At 41.8% G+C, this 18,340-nt stretch overlaps 2 protein-coding genes across 3 annotated transcripts in view; both read right to left on the reverse strand.

The window, feature by feature from the left end:
• The window catches only part of Grin3a (glutamate ionotropic receptor NMDA type subunit 3A), a 192,443-nt gene that overhangs the window by 14,549 nt on the left and 159,554 nt on the right, over window positions 1-18,340 (reverse strand). The window lies entirely within an intron of this gene.
• On the reverse strand, window positions 4,670-5,671 carry Ppp3r2 (protein phosphatase 3 regulatory subunit B, beta). The gene is made up of 2 exons (XM_028780016.1): window positions 5,151-5,671; window positions 4,670-4,884 (listed from the first exon to the last, which is right to left on the reverse strand). The coding sequence occupies exons 1-2, from the start codon at window positions 5,657-5,659 to the stop codon at window positions 4,863-4,865; spliced, it is 531 nt and encodes a 176-aa protein (XP_028635849.1). The 5' UTR covers window positions 5,660-5,671; the 3' UTR covers window positions 4,670-4,862.

The raw sequence follows: 18,340 nt of genomic DNA on the forward strand, positions 1-18,340 counted from the left end.
TATCTATCTATATCTATATCTATATCTATATCTATATCTATATCTATATCTATATCTATATCTATATCTATATCTATATCTACATCTATATCTATATCTATATCTATCTATATCTATATATCTATATATATATCTATATATATCTATATATATCTATATATCTATCTATATATATATAGTGTGTGTGTGTGTGATATATTTCTAGAAATATATATATTTCTAGAGTGGTAAGCAAGTACACACTATTTTTTGAACAGCTCTTTTAAAAATGATCCTTTTAATCTCTAAAACTTAGTCATCTATTTATTAACGTCAATGGATTAAATCTATTTCTTCTTTTATAATGATTTACCACTACCAAACTGTTATGATTATACTTTATATGATAAATATTGCTGCAGTAAAAAAAATGTCTGTGCCAATTTAAATGTGTTATCTTAGATCATTGAGATACACACTGCAACGAGTGTGGTTATCAGGCTAATAGTTGCTACTATTTTGATAATCAACAATATCTGAATGACCCTAAAAAACAGCAGAAACCAGACTCAGTGCCATCCAAGGTACATGATGCTACAAAGCTCCAGATCTTCATAACCTCACCAACCTTGTTTCATAGTTTTTCTAGTCCCCGCCCCCTTCTGGTGCAAACATTAAACCCATGACTACACGTGGGCTGTGCAAGCACTCTGCCACTGGCTATACCCCTAGTCCAATTTGATTTAAGTATTGTAATTAGTATTTATTTGATGGTTAAATATTTTCCCATGTTTATTTTTCCTGCCTTTTGTGTAGACCATGTTTGCATTTTCTGCATTTATGAATTTTAGACACGAGACTTAAAAAGCTATTGACTTTTCCTTTCTATGTTTTTCTACTTTAGATTTTACTACAGGATCTTTTAATTTTTGGATTTTATTCCATACAAGTTTGGAATTGCATGTGTGTGTTTATTTTGTCTTCTCCACCAGCTTCTATTGTTTCAATTATTTTGGAAAAAATGTTTTGTGTTCAGTGGTGATTTGGAGGAATGTTGATCTCTTCAGTCTATCGTGAGTTTTTATGCTAGGGAACAGAGGTATGTTAAGTTTTCTTCAAAACTTTCAATTTTGTCACAGTACTTCAGAAGCTTATACCGTAAAGGGTCACTTACATCTTAGAAAAACCTGCATCCCTTTTAGCTAAATTTTCAATTTTATTTAAAATCCTTGTGTTTGTGCTCGCGCACATGTGTGCATGCATTTCTTCACACGTTGGGATTAAAGGCATGTACTACCACGTCAGGCAATTGTTGTGTTTAAAAAAAGCTGGCGAAACCATAGTCTAAAGCTGCCATTATCAGCAACAACAGTGCATATTTATGGATTAGATGGAGCTTGTCAGAGAAGCTTGTCATCTCACCTACACAGCCTTACTGCTATGCCTATGCCCTGCTGGTTTCCACTACAAATACTTTAAAGGTATTGTGACATAGTCTCTAAGTCACAGTCATTGCTATAGGTAATCCTGAGAAGGATTCCAGACTCCGGGAAAACAGCCTAGAGCGCATGACACCTGGCATGCCTAGCATCCCGCCCTCTCACCCCACTCCCAAATATCCAATCTAATTCTCAGGCCAGCAGCTCCATTTCTACCTCTTGATGTCATTCCTACAGCACGATTGACTTGGAATACAAACCAACTGTGGTGCGGTTACTATTTTTCCTCTGTTTCACAAAGAGCTATCTCATGGCTTGGAAATTGTAACGTATGCTAGAGAGCAGACACAATCCATTAACACAGGATCATAACAATATGTTGTTATTAATGTGTATGCCTTTGGAGCATATTGCTGTTATCAGCTTAATTTAAATGTGGTCAGTTGTTCCTCAAGCTAAGATGAATGTGGAAGGTAGCTTAAAACTATGTCGAGGGGCTGGAGTGATACCCTGGTAATTGACCTGAGTTCAATTCTTGGAACTGATGTAAAAGAACTGGGTGTGGTGGTGCAACGCTTGTAATCCCAGAGCGGAGAAGATGGAGACAGGAGAGTCTCTGGAGCTCACCAAACACCAGCCTAATCTCAGTAGGGACCCCCAGATCCCGGTGAGATGCTTTCTCTTAAAACCCAAGGTAGGTAGTCTCCCAGTAACAGCACTCAGGGCAGACCTCTTCTTCTCACATACACACCTGTACACTTGCTCATGCACATACACACACACACATGTGTGTGTACACACACCACACATATGCATGCATACACACAAATACATGCATACACACACACACACACACACACACACACTTCTTAAATACATTTGTTTTTTTTTTTATAATACATGAAACTGAAGAGGTCTGGGCCTATTGCTCCTTGACAAACAGTTAGTTTGTTAGTTTTTGGTTTCTCCTCTTATGAAAATTGGGTCGAGACCAGATTACATTAGTAAGATTATTCTGAATAACTTGAGACACATGAATATAGGAACCATAAAAATAAGAGGAATTTAATAGGATAGAAAGCCAGCTCAGTCTTTGTGGTCTTAAATCTGTCCGTTCTTCCTTCTTACCAGGTTCATGTCCACAGACAAGATTGTCTGTCATTTGTAAAGCTGAGATGAAGGCACCACCTCAGCATTGATCAAATGACATCACATAAGTTATGACAAAAGTTAGGAGCCGATTACCCCACCCACACCAATTCTTATTGTCACTCTAAGAAGTTGTATAGAACTATTGGTTGGTGAGAAATTGAAAGTTAACTGAAAGAAAAAAAAAGCATTCTAACTTGGAAGTAAATATAATCCATTTCCCCAAATATCTAGCCAGATCGTTTTTGTTCTAAAACCAGAAAAAGTACTCAGTCCAAAGTTATTGCTACAAAGCTTTATGCAGCTACGATATGGTTGAGCAATTAACTTATTCCAGCTACTCCAAAAGAGTGTCCTTGTTAAATATGAACAGTTAACCAAATATACTTCAAATCTTTGGCCATAATTTAAAATTTTTCCTATTGGAAAGTATATGTGTCCAGAGCTATAACTCTGTCCTCAGGAGATCTGAGGTTTACGTTCACCTTTCTCACTAAAATTTCCTCTCAAAGGAAAAAAGGCTTTCTTTCAGGTGTCCCTCATGTCTCAGGTTGTCTGTGGTGTGCTCTGCACATGTGTGGTGAGGAGGGACTTGGTGTTGGTCCCTCTCATTTCCTTTCGGGGCCAGGATTCCATAGATATCCAGTTAATTTCAGAGCCCTGGTGGCTGGATGTTGAGAAGTGAGGATGCAAGGACCCCAGTGTCCTTTCCACACTGGCCTTACAGATTCCGGGAGAGGGAGAGGCAGGGAGGTCAATAGAGTGAATGCTTTATACATTTCATCACTTTGGATCCTCAGAATAAACTTAGATGGATGTGCCTATTCACCTAACTAATAGGTGGTGTGGTTATACTGTTCTACCTGAACCCATATCCTGGGCTATTTGGCTCTCAAACTGTCTTAACTATTGTGAAATGGGGTTGACTCCACTATTACAGGGATGGCATTATTTGCACAAACCAAATAGATATTCTAAGATGGAAAAGGAAGTATAGAGTCAGGGATTCCTATTCCTTGTGGATCTCAAGTAAAGTATAATGTAAAAAGTTTTGCAGTATGCCTTTGAATAGATGGGCACCTTGCCAGTAACAAAATCTCTGAATTCCCACTCCCTAAGACTAGTTGGTGGCGTCTTTAAAACATAACAATAAAACAGGGATAGTTAAGTGGTGTTCCTTGACTGGGTGAGTGAAGTAAGAGTTGATTTCATTGTGCCAGTATTTGGAGTCTCAGGCAGCTCATTATAGGGAGCAGTCTGTGAAGTATTAGATGCTAGCTCATGGGCTTAAGGTGTTTCAAGGACATCTTATACCCTATGAATTGACACTAGTCTAAGGGACTTCAGAGAGCTAGTGACACTTATGGGGATAAACAGTAGTGTTAAACTGACTCCAAAACAACATAGCTTGTTCCTTACCATGCTGTACTATCTAACATTGCTGATCTCAGACCACCAACAAGAACTAAGTGACTTGAGAGAGTTGTGTAACATTACTTGTCTAGCATCAACAAGTTTCAGCATTTCCTAGTGTACTAGTTTAATGATTCAGGCATTAGGAACTCTGAGTAGGATGTTACAGTGTGGGGAACCTTCCTGGGATAAGACAGCTCTTGGCTTCTCTGCTAGGGACCAGATCTGATTCTCAAAAGCAAACCAAACTGATGTCACTAAGTTTCGTTTTGCTTGGAATCTGTATTTCTCATCATCCATAACAATTGCATTTCAGCATCCTGGGAAAGGGCATGTCAGTCTGTATCTGCTCATTCCACCCTATGGGAAAATAGACTCTCCCATTCTCTCCAACTGGGTATTGGATGAGAGGATTCTTTCTGGGTAGGATGTTGCCCCATCTGACCAAGAGTCTGCTTTTTTTGAACCTGAACTGCTGCAAACCTGGCTGGCTAGACATTTGGTCCAGATTTACTATTTTCCCATGAACACTGAGGCTATTTTTCTGGTGGACTGAAACACTGACTCTCCTGTTCAGACTTCTATCCCTCAAACATACTCAGGGATTTCTGGGTGCATCTTGGAGAGACAGGGTTAATCCTGCTATGGAGTTATTTGTGCCCAGAAAGAGATAGAGAGAGATAGAGAGATTAAAGGATACTAAGCAAAGATAAATATATTTTTGCTAGTTGTTACAACAGGAAGTTATCAATCTGTTAACAGTCTGAGTGCCACAGGTAAATACATGGAGTTCCTAATACTCCATGAGAATTGTTGTCTTCTCCCACATATACAACCTCGAGAAAGAAAGGCAAAGATGTACATTTTCTTAGTTTTAAGCGTTTAGTCTTCTTGACCGTGTTCTCTAAAACAAAGAAAAAAGCATTTATAAGAATCATTTCACTTTCTGATTTCCCTCTCTGCTCCCCACTTTGTCTGTAGTCATTGAGAGTTGAATTAATAATATTTCATGGATGATAGTGGCAGAGAGAAACACTTCCGGGTTAGTAGGATAGACAGCTGGATATAGATCTTGAAAGAGAGAAGAAAGCTAAGTATGTTGAGGGGAGTCCTTAAAACAAAACAAAACAAAACACAAAACAAAACAAGCCAAACAGACACAAAACTCACGCAAACAGGACCAATTTCTTGTGGATCTCCATGGTTTTGACCACATCACTGAACTCTTCATAGGATATCCGGCCATCACCATCCTTATCCAGGACTAAGATACTTTTGTCCACCAGCTGCTGCAACTGCCAGTCCTTGAGGTTGTTTCCCACCATCATCTTAAGCACCTGGAAGAGCTCCCCGTTGGAGATGAAGCCATCATTATCCATGTCGTAGATTCGGAAGGCGAACCTTAGCTTCTGCTCTTCGTCACCTTTGACGCTGAACTGGGAGGTGCCCATGATGAACTCTTGGAAGTCCACTTCCCCGTTGCCGTCTGTATCAAAGATGTCGATCACTCGGCCCACCAGCGGATTCTGCTGCAGCTCAGGCAGCGACATGAACTCTTCTACGCTCAGGGAGCCCGATTTGTCCAAGTCCAACTTCTTGAAGCTTTTGCCCAGCCTTCTAATCTCTTCCTGGTCGAAGTGGTTGCAGAGCTCAGTTTGGTAACTGGCCTCATTTCCCATGGCCAGGCAGTAGAGCTGGCAGAGGCAGCGGAGGGAGGAGATGGCAGGGCAGACAGTGCTACCGTTGGCCTGGGCAGCACGCGAGAGCACGTGGGAGGCAGAAGTGGGCAGCAGAGAGGAAAGTGAAACTGAGCGAGAACAGCAAGGCAGGAAATAGAGGCTGGAGAGGACCTGAGGACAAACTAGGGCTACCCAGGCGAGGGATAGCTGCATCTGGGCTGCAGTTTCCCTTATACTTTCTATCTCTCCTGGAAATTATTTTCTCTTTCATCTCCCTTTCCCAAGAAATGTGAGCCCCAAGGGAATTAGGGACACATCTAGATAATTCATATAGTTTGACAGCCGTTATATACATAACAGACATATATTAAATGACTGGGTGAAGGCAGCAGTAGACTGCTGCTTCCTTTGCAGGCACAGTGTGACTGCCAGATAAAATGGTAGTCCAAGCACTGGTATGAGGTGTATTGCCCATAATTCTCCCTGGGAGAAGCCAGTCTGGCATCCACTTGGACCTTTTTCAGGACTAGAGGTTCAGGAGATGCTTAAGAAAACAGAATTTCTTAGCTATACAGACATCAATATACTCTTGAGAAATAAAAGACCTTATTAATTCGGAGCACTTTAAAAAAATAAAAATCAGGGTTCCCTAGAGCATGTCCTCTGTTGCTGTGTGATTTATCTTCCTGACTGTGGTCTGTCTGGTGCCTGGGGTTGGCTGTCCCACAGAGCATGTAGAGATCTTCTGTAGAGTATCCTGGGAAGGTCTGTGTGTGAGTCACGTCATCCTCCCTTGCTTCCATTAGGTTTGTTCTTTCAGCCAAAATTAATCTTTCTTTTCTTTGGAGTAGTAACTCCAATTCTCAAAAATGTATAAAAGATACATGTGGTCCAAGAACAATCCAGTTTGAAGGGACTTGGGAGAACTTCAGGGGGGGCTAAATCAAAATAAGGGCAGCAAACACATACTAGCTTCCAAAAGGCAGGCGTTTCATGTCTTATGGTTTTTTTGTTTTGTTTTGTTTTGTTTAGACAAAGATCAGCTGGGAAGTTACCATGTGAAACTGCTGCAACTGAGCCACTGGACATTCTACCATTACGATTGGCCATTTAAATTTTTCTCTGTAAAAGGATAATAATTGTGGTGGTTTGAATAAGGGTGTGGCGCTCTCCCGCCCACCCCCTAGGCTTTGGTCCCTAGCTGGTAGCATTGTTTAGGGAGGTTTAGGAGGTGTGCAGAGTTTTACGTTTCGAAGACTTGTGCCATCCCAGTTTGCTCTCTGCTTCCTATCTGTTGCTCAGTTTTCAGCTTCCAGCTCCAGTGTCTATAGCTATTCCTGCTTGCTGCTGTGCCACTCCACTGTGGTGCTGATGGACTCTTATTCCTCTGAAAACAAAAGTTCCATACAAGTACCTCTTTCTATAAGTTGCTTTTGTCATGTTATTGATCACAGCAATAGAAAACTAACTAGGCATTAGTTAATTTTAAAGACTTTTAAAAATCTTTAAATTATGTGTATGTCTATGTGTAGGTATGTGCATTGAGCAAAGATGTCTATGGAGGTGAGACGAAGGCATTAGATCCTCTGGAGCTGGAGTTACAGGTAATGGTGAGCCAGCTCATGTGGGTGCTGGGAGCCAAACTCAGGTCCTCTGAAAGAGCAGAGTACACACTAAGTAAGGGTTGAGCTGTCCCTTGAGTGCTTGTTGGCTTTAAAAAACTAAAGCAAAATACCCTTTACCCAACCTAAGCTGTGATATTTTACTGGAGATGCATTTTGTCTTATTTGTGCTTTCTAGTTGCTCAGAGAAATTAAAAGGGCATAGTTTGTGTAAAAGGATTTGAATTTGTAATGTTAAAGGGAATCACTAAGCTGTCAAAGTTCCATGTAATCTTCGAACGTGGGAGACTGAGGCAGGAGGATTAGGAGTTCTAACTCATTGTGCATTACATAGTGTGACCATTTCAAGAAGAGGATGGGTAGAGATCACCTTAAATTATAAGATGATAAGATCATTGCTGATCTATAAATGCTACCCTCCCCAGCACTCTGCTTAATGTCCTTTCTATAGCACCAAGATTTTTCTAGATTTGTTGGGGGTGATGGGGTATGGATAGGCAAGCCCTGAAAGGACTTGATGTTAGTTTTATATTATGAAAATAAAATTGGGTTAATAGTACTTGGTGTAGATTCATGTGGATTAAGGCTGAGGTCGGCCAGTGTATTTACTGCTATTTTTATTAATCAATATTATTTTTATATGCTCTGTTATTATAAGCAACATCTAAAAGTGAGACTATCTGGCAGCCCTGGGCATGTTATCATACATGTACATATATGATAACAAATATTTGTTAGGAAACAGCTATAACAGATGCTAAGTCACCTGAGCAGGCTTTAGTGGAGAACATGGTGCATCTTCTGGTGTAGGTCACAGAACTATAGTGGGAACATCCTCTGACTTCAACATCAGTATCATAGGCAACACAAACCTTTGTCCAGAAAGTTCCAGTATGAAGGCTGGGCCCAAAGGACATGAACCCATACCAGTGGACAGACCTCTACCAGAGAATTGCAGACCAGGTTCCTTGAGACCAAAGTTAAGGAACCAGCCCCATGGCTACTCTACTTGTTCTGCTCTCAGTTTCTGTGCCACATCAATGGCAGGTATGAAGCCCTGAGGAGTCTTAGGAAAGGATATAGATCTGGTGGCCAAGGCACAGAGGTAAAGTTAAGAAGCAGGGGACAAAAAGCTGGGGGGAGGGTGTCTAGGTGAGCTGCAGCTAGAGCTATAGCTAGAGCCTCTCAGAACATGTGGCCACATGGGCTTGCCCCTCCTACCTAAGCTTTATTCTGTATCCAGCAGGGTGGGGAGCAGAAGAGTGTTGGGCATTGAGGGTTGCAGGGTGGGGAGGCCTTCCAATGGTAAGGAAGCAGCATCTAGGGCAAAAGTTATTTTCAGTTCCAGGCCCTGGAGAGGGGAATCTTCAAATGTAGGTAAGGCAGAGGAAGATGTCAGCTTTACTGAGTACCTCTTGTATCCTCTCATTTGGCAAAGAGAATGGACAATCACATTGTCTGCTCAGGACCAGGCAGCTGATGGGAGACATGATGAGACTCAGATCAGGCAGATCAGACTTGGTCTTCCTAGAGGGACCTGGACAAGTCTGGTAGTCTGGATGATGGAGAGTGCTCAAAGCATCAAGTCTGAATCAATCAAAGGTCCATATGTTTGAATACTTGGTCTAGCCTCCTATAGATGTATATATATTTGAATTCTTGGTCCCCAGTTTGGTGGAACTGTTTGATTAGGAGGAGTGGCCTTGTTGGGAAAAATGTCACTGGAAGCAGGCTTGAGGTTTCAAAAGCCTCACACCATTTGCAGTGCCTGCTTGTGGATCAAGATGTGAGTCCTCAGCTGGTCCTGCCGCCTGCAATCTTGGCTCCACCCTCATGAACTCTAACCTTCTGATATCGTAAGCTCAATCCAGTTGTGTTCTTTTATAAGTTGCCTTGGGCATAGTGTTTTGTTACATCAATAGAAAAGTAACTAAGATAACAGGATACAGGTAGGGACTTTCAGTCGCTAACTGTGGCAAACAGCTGGCTCTTTTCACTCTTTGGGTGTGACTCTTTATCACACTCATGTAAGGAATCCAGGCCAGACAATACCTCTGCCAAACAAGACAGACCTAAGGAGTCAAAACAATTTCATTTGATTTAAAAATGATTGTATTTCATTAAAAACTGGGTGTGAACTAGAATAAGTTGGAAAAAAAAAAGACAAAAAAGAAGGCGGGATGGAGGGAAGCCAGGGGGACTTCGTGGACGTTGGCTACATTCTGCTGCTGCTGCCCACTGCTCTCAGGACTCTCCATCATTAGCTTTGGCTCTTCAGTTAAGCCTCTGGAGATGTCTCATTTCAGGCTTGTGGACCTCAACAATGGTTATCAGGCACTCACAGGTTCCTTACAGCGTTTCCCTGTATAGTTCTTTGATGTTTGTTGCTGTAAAGGAGCCAGTAAATCTGTGTGTGTTACCAGGAGACAGAAATGGTGCCTGCAATCCTAGAGCTAGGAAGGCAGAGACAAGAGGGTTCCTGAGGTCTGCTTGCCAGCCAGCCTAACCTACTAGGTGAGTTCCAGGCCAGTAATAGACTCCGTGTCAGAAAACTAAGGTGGATAATGCCTGAGGAATGACACCCCAGGTTGACTTCTGGCCTCTAGCCATACACATACATGTATCCACCTGACCACTCAGACACATGAACATACCTACTTCATGTGATTACTGTGATGGGCAGATTAGGAGGTATATGGAGAAATGCTTTATGAGGAGAAGTACAGTCACAAGAATTAGCTGATCTAATGATTGGACAGACAATGTTGGGGAGATGATGCCACTTTATTTAAATGCTCCCAGTGTACAGAAGGATTCCCTTTGATCCCTGCACTGTAGAGAATTCAGCACTGTGGTGAAAGCTGGAATAGTTAGTCAGGGTGAGATTGGGTTTCCCACTGTTCTACGTTTCATAAACTTTGTATTTTGGCATCATAACGGGCCTCCAGCCATTTCGCCCATTTTCTCCATCCATTCATCATTCCTAGTCATTTCCATGGAAAGCACCATTTGTTCCTTGCTCTGTGTATCACCTCGGTATGTGTGGACTGTAGTGAATTAAAAGGCTTGATGATTGATTTGGAAGAAACCAGAAACCTGATGGCACTTCTGTTTTAGCAAAGCATTTCTCTTTAGTTTCATTTCTCCTCAAGAATTTTCAGATTAAGGGCCATGAGACGGTCACATGTATAAATAATTGACAAAAAATTGGAAGCTATGAGGCATGCGCTTTGTCTTTCACACCCTTCTGCATGTCTGTCAGGACAACAGGTCTCCAATCAAGATGACACACGCTATCAGATTCCTAGAAACTTTGCAGGGAGTCCTGAGCCTCTCCCAGAAGTACTTCTTCTGGTGCTACCTGGAGCCATGCTTAACAGATCACTATGTTGCTGTGAGTTAGTGGCCTGTGAGGGACTGCAGCTTAAGTTGTATGTAGCTTAGGCCCTGAGCTCAGACTCTCATCTGAGAATCAGGTTCTCATCAGCAAAGCAGGAAAGAAAGAATGAAGCCAGAGTTTTGTTGTAGGTGCACTGGTATGCAGAGGATATTTAAAACACATCTAAAATGGCTGTAGCACACCTGAGCACTCACCATATTTGTCTATCTGGACTCTTTCTTATTTTTTTTTTAAATTAAATTTTTCTTTCCTCCCTTCCTTTCTTCCTTTCCTTCTTTCCTTCTTTCTATTGCAATGTGGGTGCTGGGAATTGGACCTGAGTCATCTAAAAGAGCAGCCATTGGTCACTAAGACATCTGTCTACCCTTGTTTATTCATTTATTTGCTCTGAGTCATCCCTTTTGTTTTATTCGAATGTCAAGCTTAAATCCATTCAACAGATTATACTGAGCACATCCTGTAGGCTGGCTGTGTGCACATAATGAGCTTTCTGTAGTTAAGATAGCACAGTCCCTGTAGTAACTGAGTATTGATTGCCACTGAGGAATCTAGTTCAATGAGCATGATTTAAGGGTATAACACCATTTACTTAGTCTTTTATATTTATCATGTAGTTTTTTCAAGAGACATCTAGGAAAGGCTAAGTCTAGTGGAGGTGGCTCACCTTTTTTGCATGGCCTCAGTGAGTGAGTTCTGAGAGGCAAGGTTCTCAGGATTGCTTCTTGCAGCTGATATGCCTTTCCTGTCACTATCACATACCCTAAGGATTCCTGGGCATCAGCGTACCCTATTGGGCAAATTTCCAGCAGATCAACATAAAGATGAACTTTCATGAATTAATGGTGTTTAGATGAATTAATGATTTCATAGTGTTCCTGATTTGATTCAAATAATCTTAGGAAGAAAGTTTAAGAGATGGCTTTGGTTGTTTTGTTAGAAAGATGTAATAAAGTTAGAATCAAGAATAGAATGTGCCCACTCCTCATAAATAGTAAGTAAAGGTTGCATAATGAGAAATACAATGAGCTTTCATAGTTATACTTAAGAAAGAAATAGGCTTGGGACAAATTTATGATCAAGGAAAAACATTGATTCTAGGTCAGATCCAATGATGAAGCCACAGGTGTGTTCTACGATACGACAAAGCCGTACGAAACTGTTGCTTTGCACTTATAATGAGCTTACAGAATGAAGCACTGCTTTGAACTTAATATCAACATGCTTTTGTAACTCCCATTTTTGTGTAACATTTTATCTATGAGGTCATTTTCTAAGAACTTTTGTATATAAAAAAAAACTAGAGAAAAGAAATAAAGATGATGGGTTGAGGGGCACTGCTCCATCCTAATGTATGTCTCTCTGTTTATACATATGTGTGAGGTATATGTGTATGTATGTAAGTATGCATGAACCTTTGTGGAGTCGATTGAGACAGGTGGCTGGGCCTGGCTAAAGTATAGTATGTGTGTGAATGTGTGTGTATCTATGCATGTTTGCCTGTGTAAAGGATTTTTAATTCTTTTCTTTTCCTTCCTCTCTGGTTCACAAAGAGTTAACCGGCTTGTGCAGTGAGGGGGTCCTGGCTGTCTGGCTGTCTGGTCAGAGAAGGGAGCAGTAAATCCTTTACCTATGCCCCCACTGTTAAGCAGCAGATGTTAAATTGTATGAAGCCATTGGCTTCTGGCTGCAGAATGAGGAAGAATCAAGGGGAGTAAATATTATTAATACTAAACAACTTTTACTTTTGCAAAATCAAGTTTTGCACCTCCCTGTGCCCCCACCGACACCCCACCCCCTCAGATGCTTTTCAGAGAGAACTGCTCAGGCAGGTTCTGGGCATATATTCAAGAGTATTAGAAATCATATGCTTGTATTTCTTTTGTCATTCTGGGAAAGTTTTTAATATAAGTTCTGACATGTATAGTCTTAAATTAAAGGGTTTTTTTTTTTTTTTTGCCATTTAACAATTCTGTGACCTCTAGCAGAATTAAGCATCTGATTCACAGTTCATTTGGAAAGTGAGATGATTGCTGACTCATGGACTTATTCCTCAGATTAACTAAGACAGGACATGAGAGCAGACTCAACGCCTAGCACAGAATTGGTAGAAGTGATAATTTCTGCCTACGGTAGACATGCCTGAATATTCTAATAGACAATCAGAAAACCAATGAGTAGTTGAATATAGGTGTGTTTCTATGGATGCAAGTATTTCCTGAGCAGCTAATGGGTGAGACAAATGCAACAGTTGCCTAAAGCAGGTGCGGAGGATGGATATCAAGAAAATGATCACATCCTGAGACACAAAGGAGTCTCTGTGCTATGTATTATAGGTGAGAGATAACTGGTACCCAAAGAGTCCATTCAAAATGAAACTTTAGGTGGGAAAGTGACGCTAGAGCAGAATCTCAAGGAGTAGAAGAGTTTAAGTAGATGTTCTTGGAATAGGTGGGCATTCCAAACAGAAGAAACTCCATATGCAAAGGCACTGGGGCAAGGGGAACAAGCAGGTAGCAGAGACCTAAAGAAGACCTGCATGCCTTGATCAGGGAAGTTAATGGACAGCAATGATATCAGGTGGACTGAAATGAGGCTCCACCATGCTCCAGGCATTGAAGAAAAGGTAGTTTGTATTCAGGTCTTTCTTACAGGCATACCGATCATGTTTCAATGTACAAAGCACTGACAACATCCAGAGACCATCCCTGTTCAGAGAGATTATGGACTCTGTGATGGTTTGTATATGCTTGGCCCAGGGAGTGGCACTATTAGAAGGTGTGGCCTTGTTAGAGTAGGTGTGTCACTGTGGATGTGGGCTTAAGCCCCTTACCCTAGCTGGAGCTAAGAAGTTAGCGGTAATTAGAGAACAGCATCACTGAGGTGAACTCTTTTAGGAGGTTGTGTTCCAGAGATAGCCAAGGTTGTACCTCATGCTGCAACTGTACTTGGTAATGTGTAAGAGTCACCCAGGTGGTACTGGTTTTGAAGGCATGAAGGGGTCATGAAGACCAGCTGAGGCTTAACACTGTGAGAAGCCGTGGAAGGCCATTGGTGAAGGTGCAGCCTCAATAGTGGTTGATGGCCCAGGACTGAAGGGGTCATGCAAAGGAGTTGAGGCTTGGCACCATGAAGAAAATCTATGAGAGGTTATTGGTGAATCCTAGTTGCAGCAGAAGACCCCAGCATATTGGAGACACCAGTATCATGGGATGATCACCAAGAACAGCAGCTTCAGTGGAGTGGATCATCCTGAGCTTAGAGTGCTACAGAGGGCAGAGCTGGAGAAGTGACACCAGCCCGTTGGAGGAGCCCAGAAGATCATGTGTAGATCCCAGACAGTGAAACAAGAAACTGTAACATTGAAGCTGCCTTGGAGACCCTAAGATTTTCAAGATGCCAGAGCCATGGCCTATCTGCCAAGGAAAGCTGCTAACAGGGAGTGAAACCAGCCCAGGAAAAGAAATTTGTTGTCGTCAACAAAGATGAAAAAGGAATTGGAGATCTTAAAACTGCTTTGACATCAGCCTTGGAGATGCAGAGTTTGGAGTTTGCCTAGCTGGTGTCCTGTCTTGATTTAGGATTACAGTTAAGTGATTGGATAGATCTTAGAAGAGACTTTGAACTTTGGACTTTTAACATTGTTGAGATTGCTATAGACTATGGGGACTTTGGGAGTTGTACTAAATGTACGTTTTATTATGCTATGGCTAGATATGGCCCCCATAGACTTATGTGTTTGAACAAGTCTATGGAGGGCCAGGGAGTGGAATGTGGTGGTTTGTATGTGCTTGGCCTAGATAGTGGCACTATGAGGAGGTGTGGCCTTATTGGAGTGTATGTGTCACTGTGTGTGCGGGTGTAAGACCCTCATCCTAGCTGCCTGGAAGTCAGTATTCTGCTAGCAGCTTTCAGCTGAAGATGTAGAACTCTCAGCTCCTCCTGCACCATGCCTGCCTGGATGCTGCCATGTCCCTGCCTTGATGATACTGCGCTGAATCTCTGAACCTGTAAGCCAGCCCCAATTAAATGTTGTCCTTATAAGAGTTATGTTTGTCATAGTGTCTGTTTATAACAGTAAAACCTAAGTTAGTAAAACCCTAACTAAGACCAACTACTACATGAATTAAAATGTAAGAGCACTGTAGCAAATTGAAAGAGAAGATATAAAATGAAAGATAGCATCAAAGGAGTGAAGTATTCTTTTTCTGGTAATACATAGGCAGTTTTTTTTTCTTCAAGATGTATTCGATACTGCTAGACACAAGGTAGGCAGCTATAGACATGGGAAACTGGGTGTCACCCAGGTGCCTTCGAGTGGGTTGACTTTCAGTGCTGGAGCTGGAGTCCCAAATAAAGAAGTTGGCAGGACCATGCTCCTGAAACCTGCAGGGGCATTTTCCTCTGGGCTGTTCTTCAGAGGCCCACTTACTGAGCCACAGTAGAAACTTCCAGGGGTAGGGCCCAATAGGAGGTTTGCTCACTAGGGACTGGAATCTTAAAGGAGATAGTGAGTTCTCAGGCTCTTTATCCTACTTGTGTTTCAGCATGAAGCAAACAAACACATCCCCATCTTAACGTGCTACCTTACCACAGACCACAAAGCAACTGAGATACCCTATGATGGACTTAAAAAAAAAACCAAAATGCATGTTCAAGCAGAGTTTTCCCTGTAACATGACGATCACCTTAGGTGTCTTGGTACAGCCATGCAAAGCTGACTAGCTGACAAGTGGACTAGGCTGGCAGCTGTTTAAACCCAACCTCACCTCTTCACAGTCTTCCGGTGGGTATCTATTTCACATGGTAATTGTCTTCTGATAAGAATATTAATCATACTGTGTTTGGGGCCCACTCGTCTTCTGTAACTACGTATCAAGGTCTGTTTCACACATGGATTTGTATCCTATGTGCAAACCAGAGCACATTCTGAGGTACTGTGGTTAAGCCCTTAGGAATGCAACATCCCTTTGGAGAAAAGAGTACATTCTGCTGTAAGAATGAATTCCAATTGTCTGGAAGGACAGAGGCCGGAGTAGTAGTGGTGATGCTCCGAATGAGACTGCCCTGGCCTCCTTGGCCAACAGCTCTATGCTTAGATGTTGCAGGGAGACATCTTTGTTAAGGGCTCCAAGGCTCCTCCAAAGCGCTGTTTCTTTGTCTAATATATCCCCCAAATTTCACTCACTCGTACTGCTGACATGGGGAAGAAGTGTCCTTAGGACCCTCACAGGTTGACCCGTTCTGCTGCTAGTTCACGTGGATCATGCATTTCTGAGAGGCAAAGAAAGCCATGTTTTTTTCTGATATTTTGTAACACCTCATGTGCGCCACTAGATGGCACTCGTTCCCCACCTTCACGCTTTGCTTTCTTCACGCTGGGCTCTCCAGAACCTGGAGGCTAGGGCTGTCTATACAGAAAGTAGATGAGGGAGGAGTCCTTACACGAGATGCCCCACAGGCTTCAGTGCGTGGGAATCTGAAAAAATGGAAGAAAGGCTGTCTCTCACAACAGCTCTAATCAGTTTGAGCACTGTTCAGACCAGCTAGTTGCATAGTAAATGACATTTCATAAATATTCATTAGTTGGAGGAATTTAGGAGAAAAGCAGGAACTACGAACAGTATGTGGTCTTGGGTGTAATTTATGCCTGAGCCTCTCTGGAATGCAAAAGAGGAGACTCTTATTCCACGAGATCTGTTTATTCGCTCATTAGTGAGGTGAAGACAATACTTGCTGGATTGCCTTTCTTTCTATCAGAATCCAAACTACACTAACCAGAAAGCAGCAGAGGAGCAGCCCTGTCTTTCTGTGGATATGGGGTGAGGGGAAGAAAACCCTGAACTGTGGGCTGAAGGCTTTACCCCAGAGCATTGTAGGTAATAGTAGTTATTGTTTTAGGTGCTATTGTTTGTATAAAAGTGCTATATGGTTTGTATATCCTTTCTAAGTGTTTTCCCATGGAAACCTGGATGCAGAATTGCAAGGAACGGAAAGGAACAACAGCACCATAGTGTCAAAGTTTGTTGAGCCAGCACACAGCTAGGTGGAATGTTTAGAAGCAGGGATTTCACTCCCCACTATTAAAAGTCTTCAGTTTCACTTGGAAGCAATAGGTACTCAGCCCCAGAATTGTAAGATGTTCGTGACCCACACTTGTCTATATTCCAAGGTGTGCAAATGACTCTGAGAGTTAGGATAAGACAAGTGTAGTGTCTTATGGAAAGTGGTCTGTTGTCTACCATGCTGTCTTTTTCTTTGCACATAATTTTTATTTTCAATTTTAGCATTTATTTGTTGTTTATTTTTAATATTTTAATTATTTTATTTTATTAGACTGGCTCCAACCTCATGGTACTCCTGACTCAGTTCCTGATTCCTAGGGTTGTAGGCCTCTCCAACCACCATAGATCTTACTCAGGGAAAGAAGAACATTGATTAGGCCGCCCATTTCCGCAAACAATTTCATTAAATGGACTGCACACGTTGAAGGAAGCCCTATTATATCTTTGGCTTTGAGGAGGAAAGTCTAAATGTTAAGTTTTAATTGAATTGATTTATTAGATGTACTTATTTATCTGTGGTTGTACATGTGGAATGATCACATGCCAAAGCATACACGTGGAGGTCAGAGGACAACCCGTGGGAGTCTGTTCTCTCCCTCTGTCTTGCAGTCCAAAGATGGAACTCAGGTCATCAGGCTTGGCAGTTGTTGGGAACAAATGGCTATCTGTGGTGCCAGCTAGCATTCCAAAGTGCATGCTGGCCTCAGACTTACTCAGTATTACAACTGCCTTTGGCTCTTCTCAGCCCTACTCACCCTTGCCCCAAACTTCTCCAACTCATGGGCCTCATCCCTCCCCCAGCTTCTCATTCTGTCATTTGGCCATGTACTCTCTTTTGTCTTCCTCTCTTAGACTCTTCTTTCTTGCTTCTCTCTCTTGGTCCTATGTCTCTATCTATGTCTCTATCTATGTATCTATCTGTGTATCTATCTGTGTATCTATTCAGCTATCTATCTATCTATCTATCTATCTATCTATCTATCTATCTATCTATCTATCTCCTCTCGTGACCCAGTACAGTCTGCCGGCCATGTTTAATTTATAGCTTTCTCTCTCTGATCTGGACTCTTCCAGATGGCTCTGGCTATATTCTGTTTTATAGCTACAATAAAAACCTTCTCCTCAATGTACCTTGGAGTAGTCATGTCCTCAGTTTATACATCTGGTACCAAAACACCCTGTTCATACAGCAGCAAGTTCTGTAATCCACTGAGTAATCATGATCACTCCCAGAACTGAAATTGTATAAGTTGTCTAGTTTACTTAAGCACACAGTGGTAAGTTGGGAGTCTACCTTGATGCAGTAGTCCCTTTTAGAGGAGAAATTCTTTGTTATTCCAGTGTGCTCTATATGAAGCCTACAAGGATGGATGTTTGCCTTGAGATGACAAGGAATCCACAAAGCAGAGTATAGGAAAAGATCTGTAACTTGCTTGTGAGTTTAGCTGTGTCTATATACCATGTGGATTAGGGACAGTGTCCCCCTGCAACTTTAGAATCCCTTAGGCATGCCTAATGGAATGATATATATATATATATATATATATATATATTTTTGGGTAGGTATACTTATTATTTTGTTCATGCAATGTCTCTC

This window comes from Grammomys surdaster, unplaced genomic scaffold (assembly GCF_004785775.1).
Source record: "Grammomys surdaster isolate TR1022 unplaced genomic scaffold, NIH_TR_1.0 363, whole genome shotgun sequence".
NCBI lineage: Eukaryota > Metazoa > Chordata > Mammalia > Rodentia > Muridae > Grammomys > Grammomys surdaster.

What these genes read in the sequence shown, in the direction of transcription:
- Ppp3r2 (XM_028780016.1), bottom strand. Translation starts at nt 5,659, where the DNA reads ATGGGAAATGAGGCCAGTTACCAAACTGAGCTCTGCAACCACTTCGAC. An exon ending in AAGAAATTGGTCCTGTTTGC is followed by an intron (nt 4,885 to 5,150) that starts GTGAGTTTTGTG and finishes TCTTTGTTTTAG; the next exon opens with AGAACACGGTCAAGAAGACT.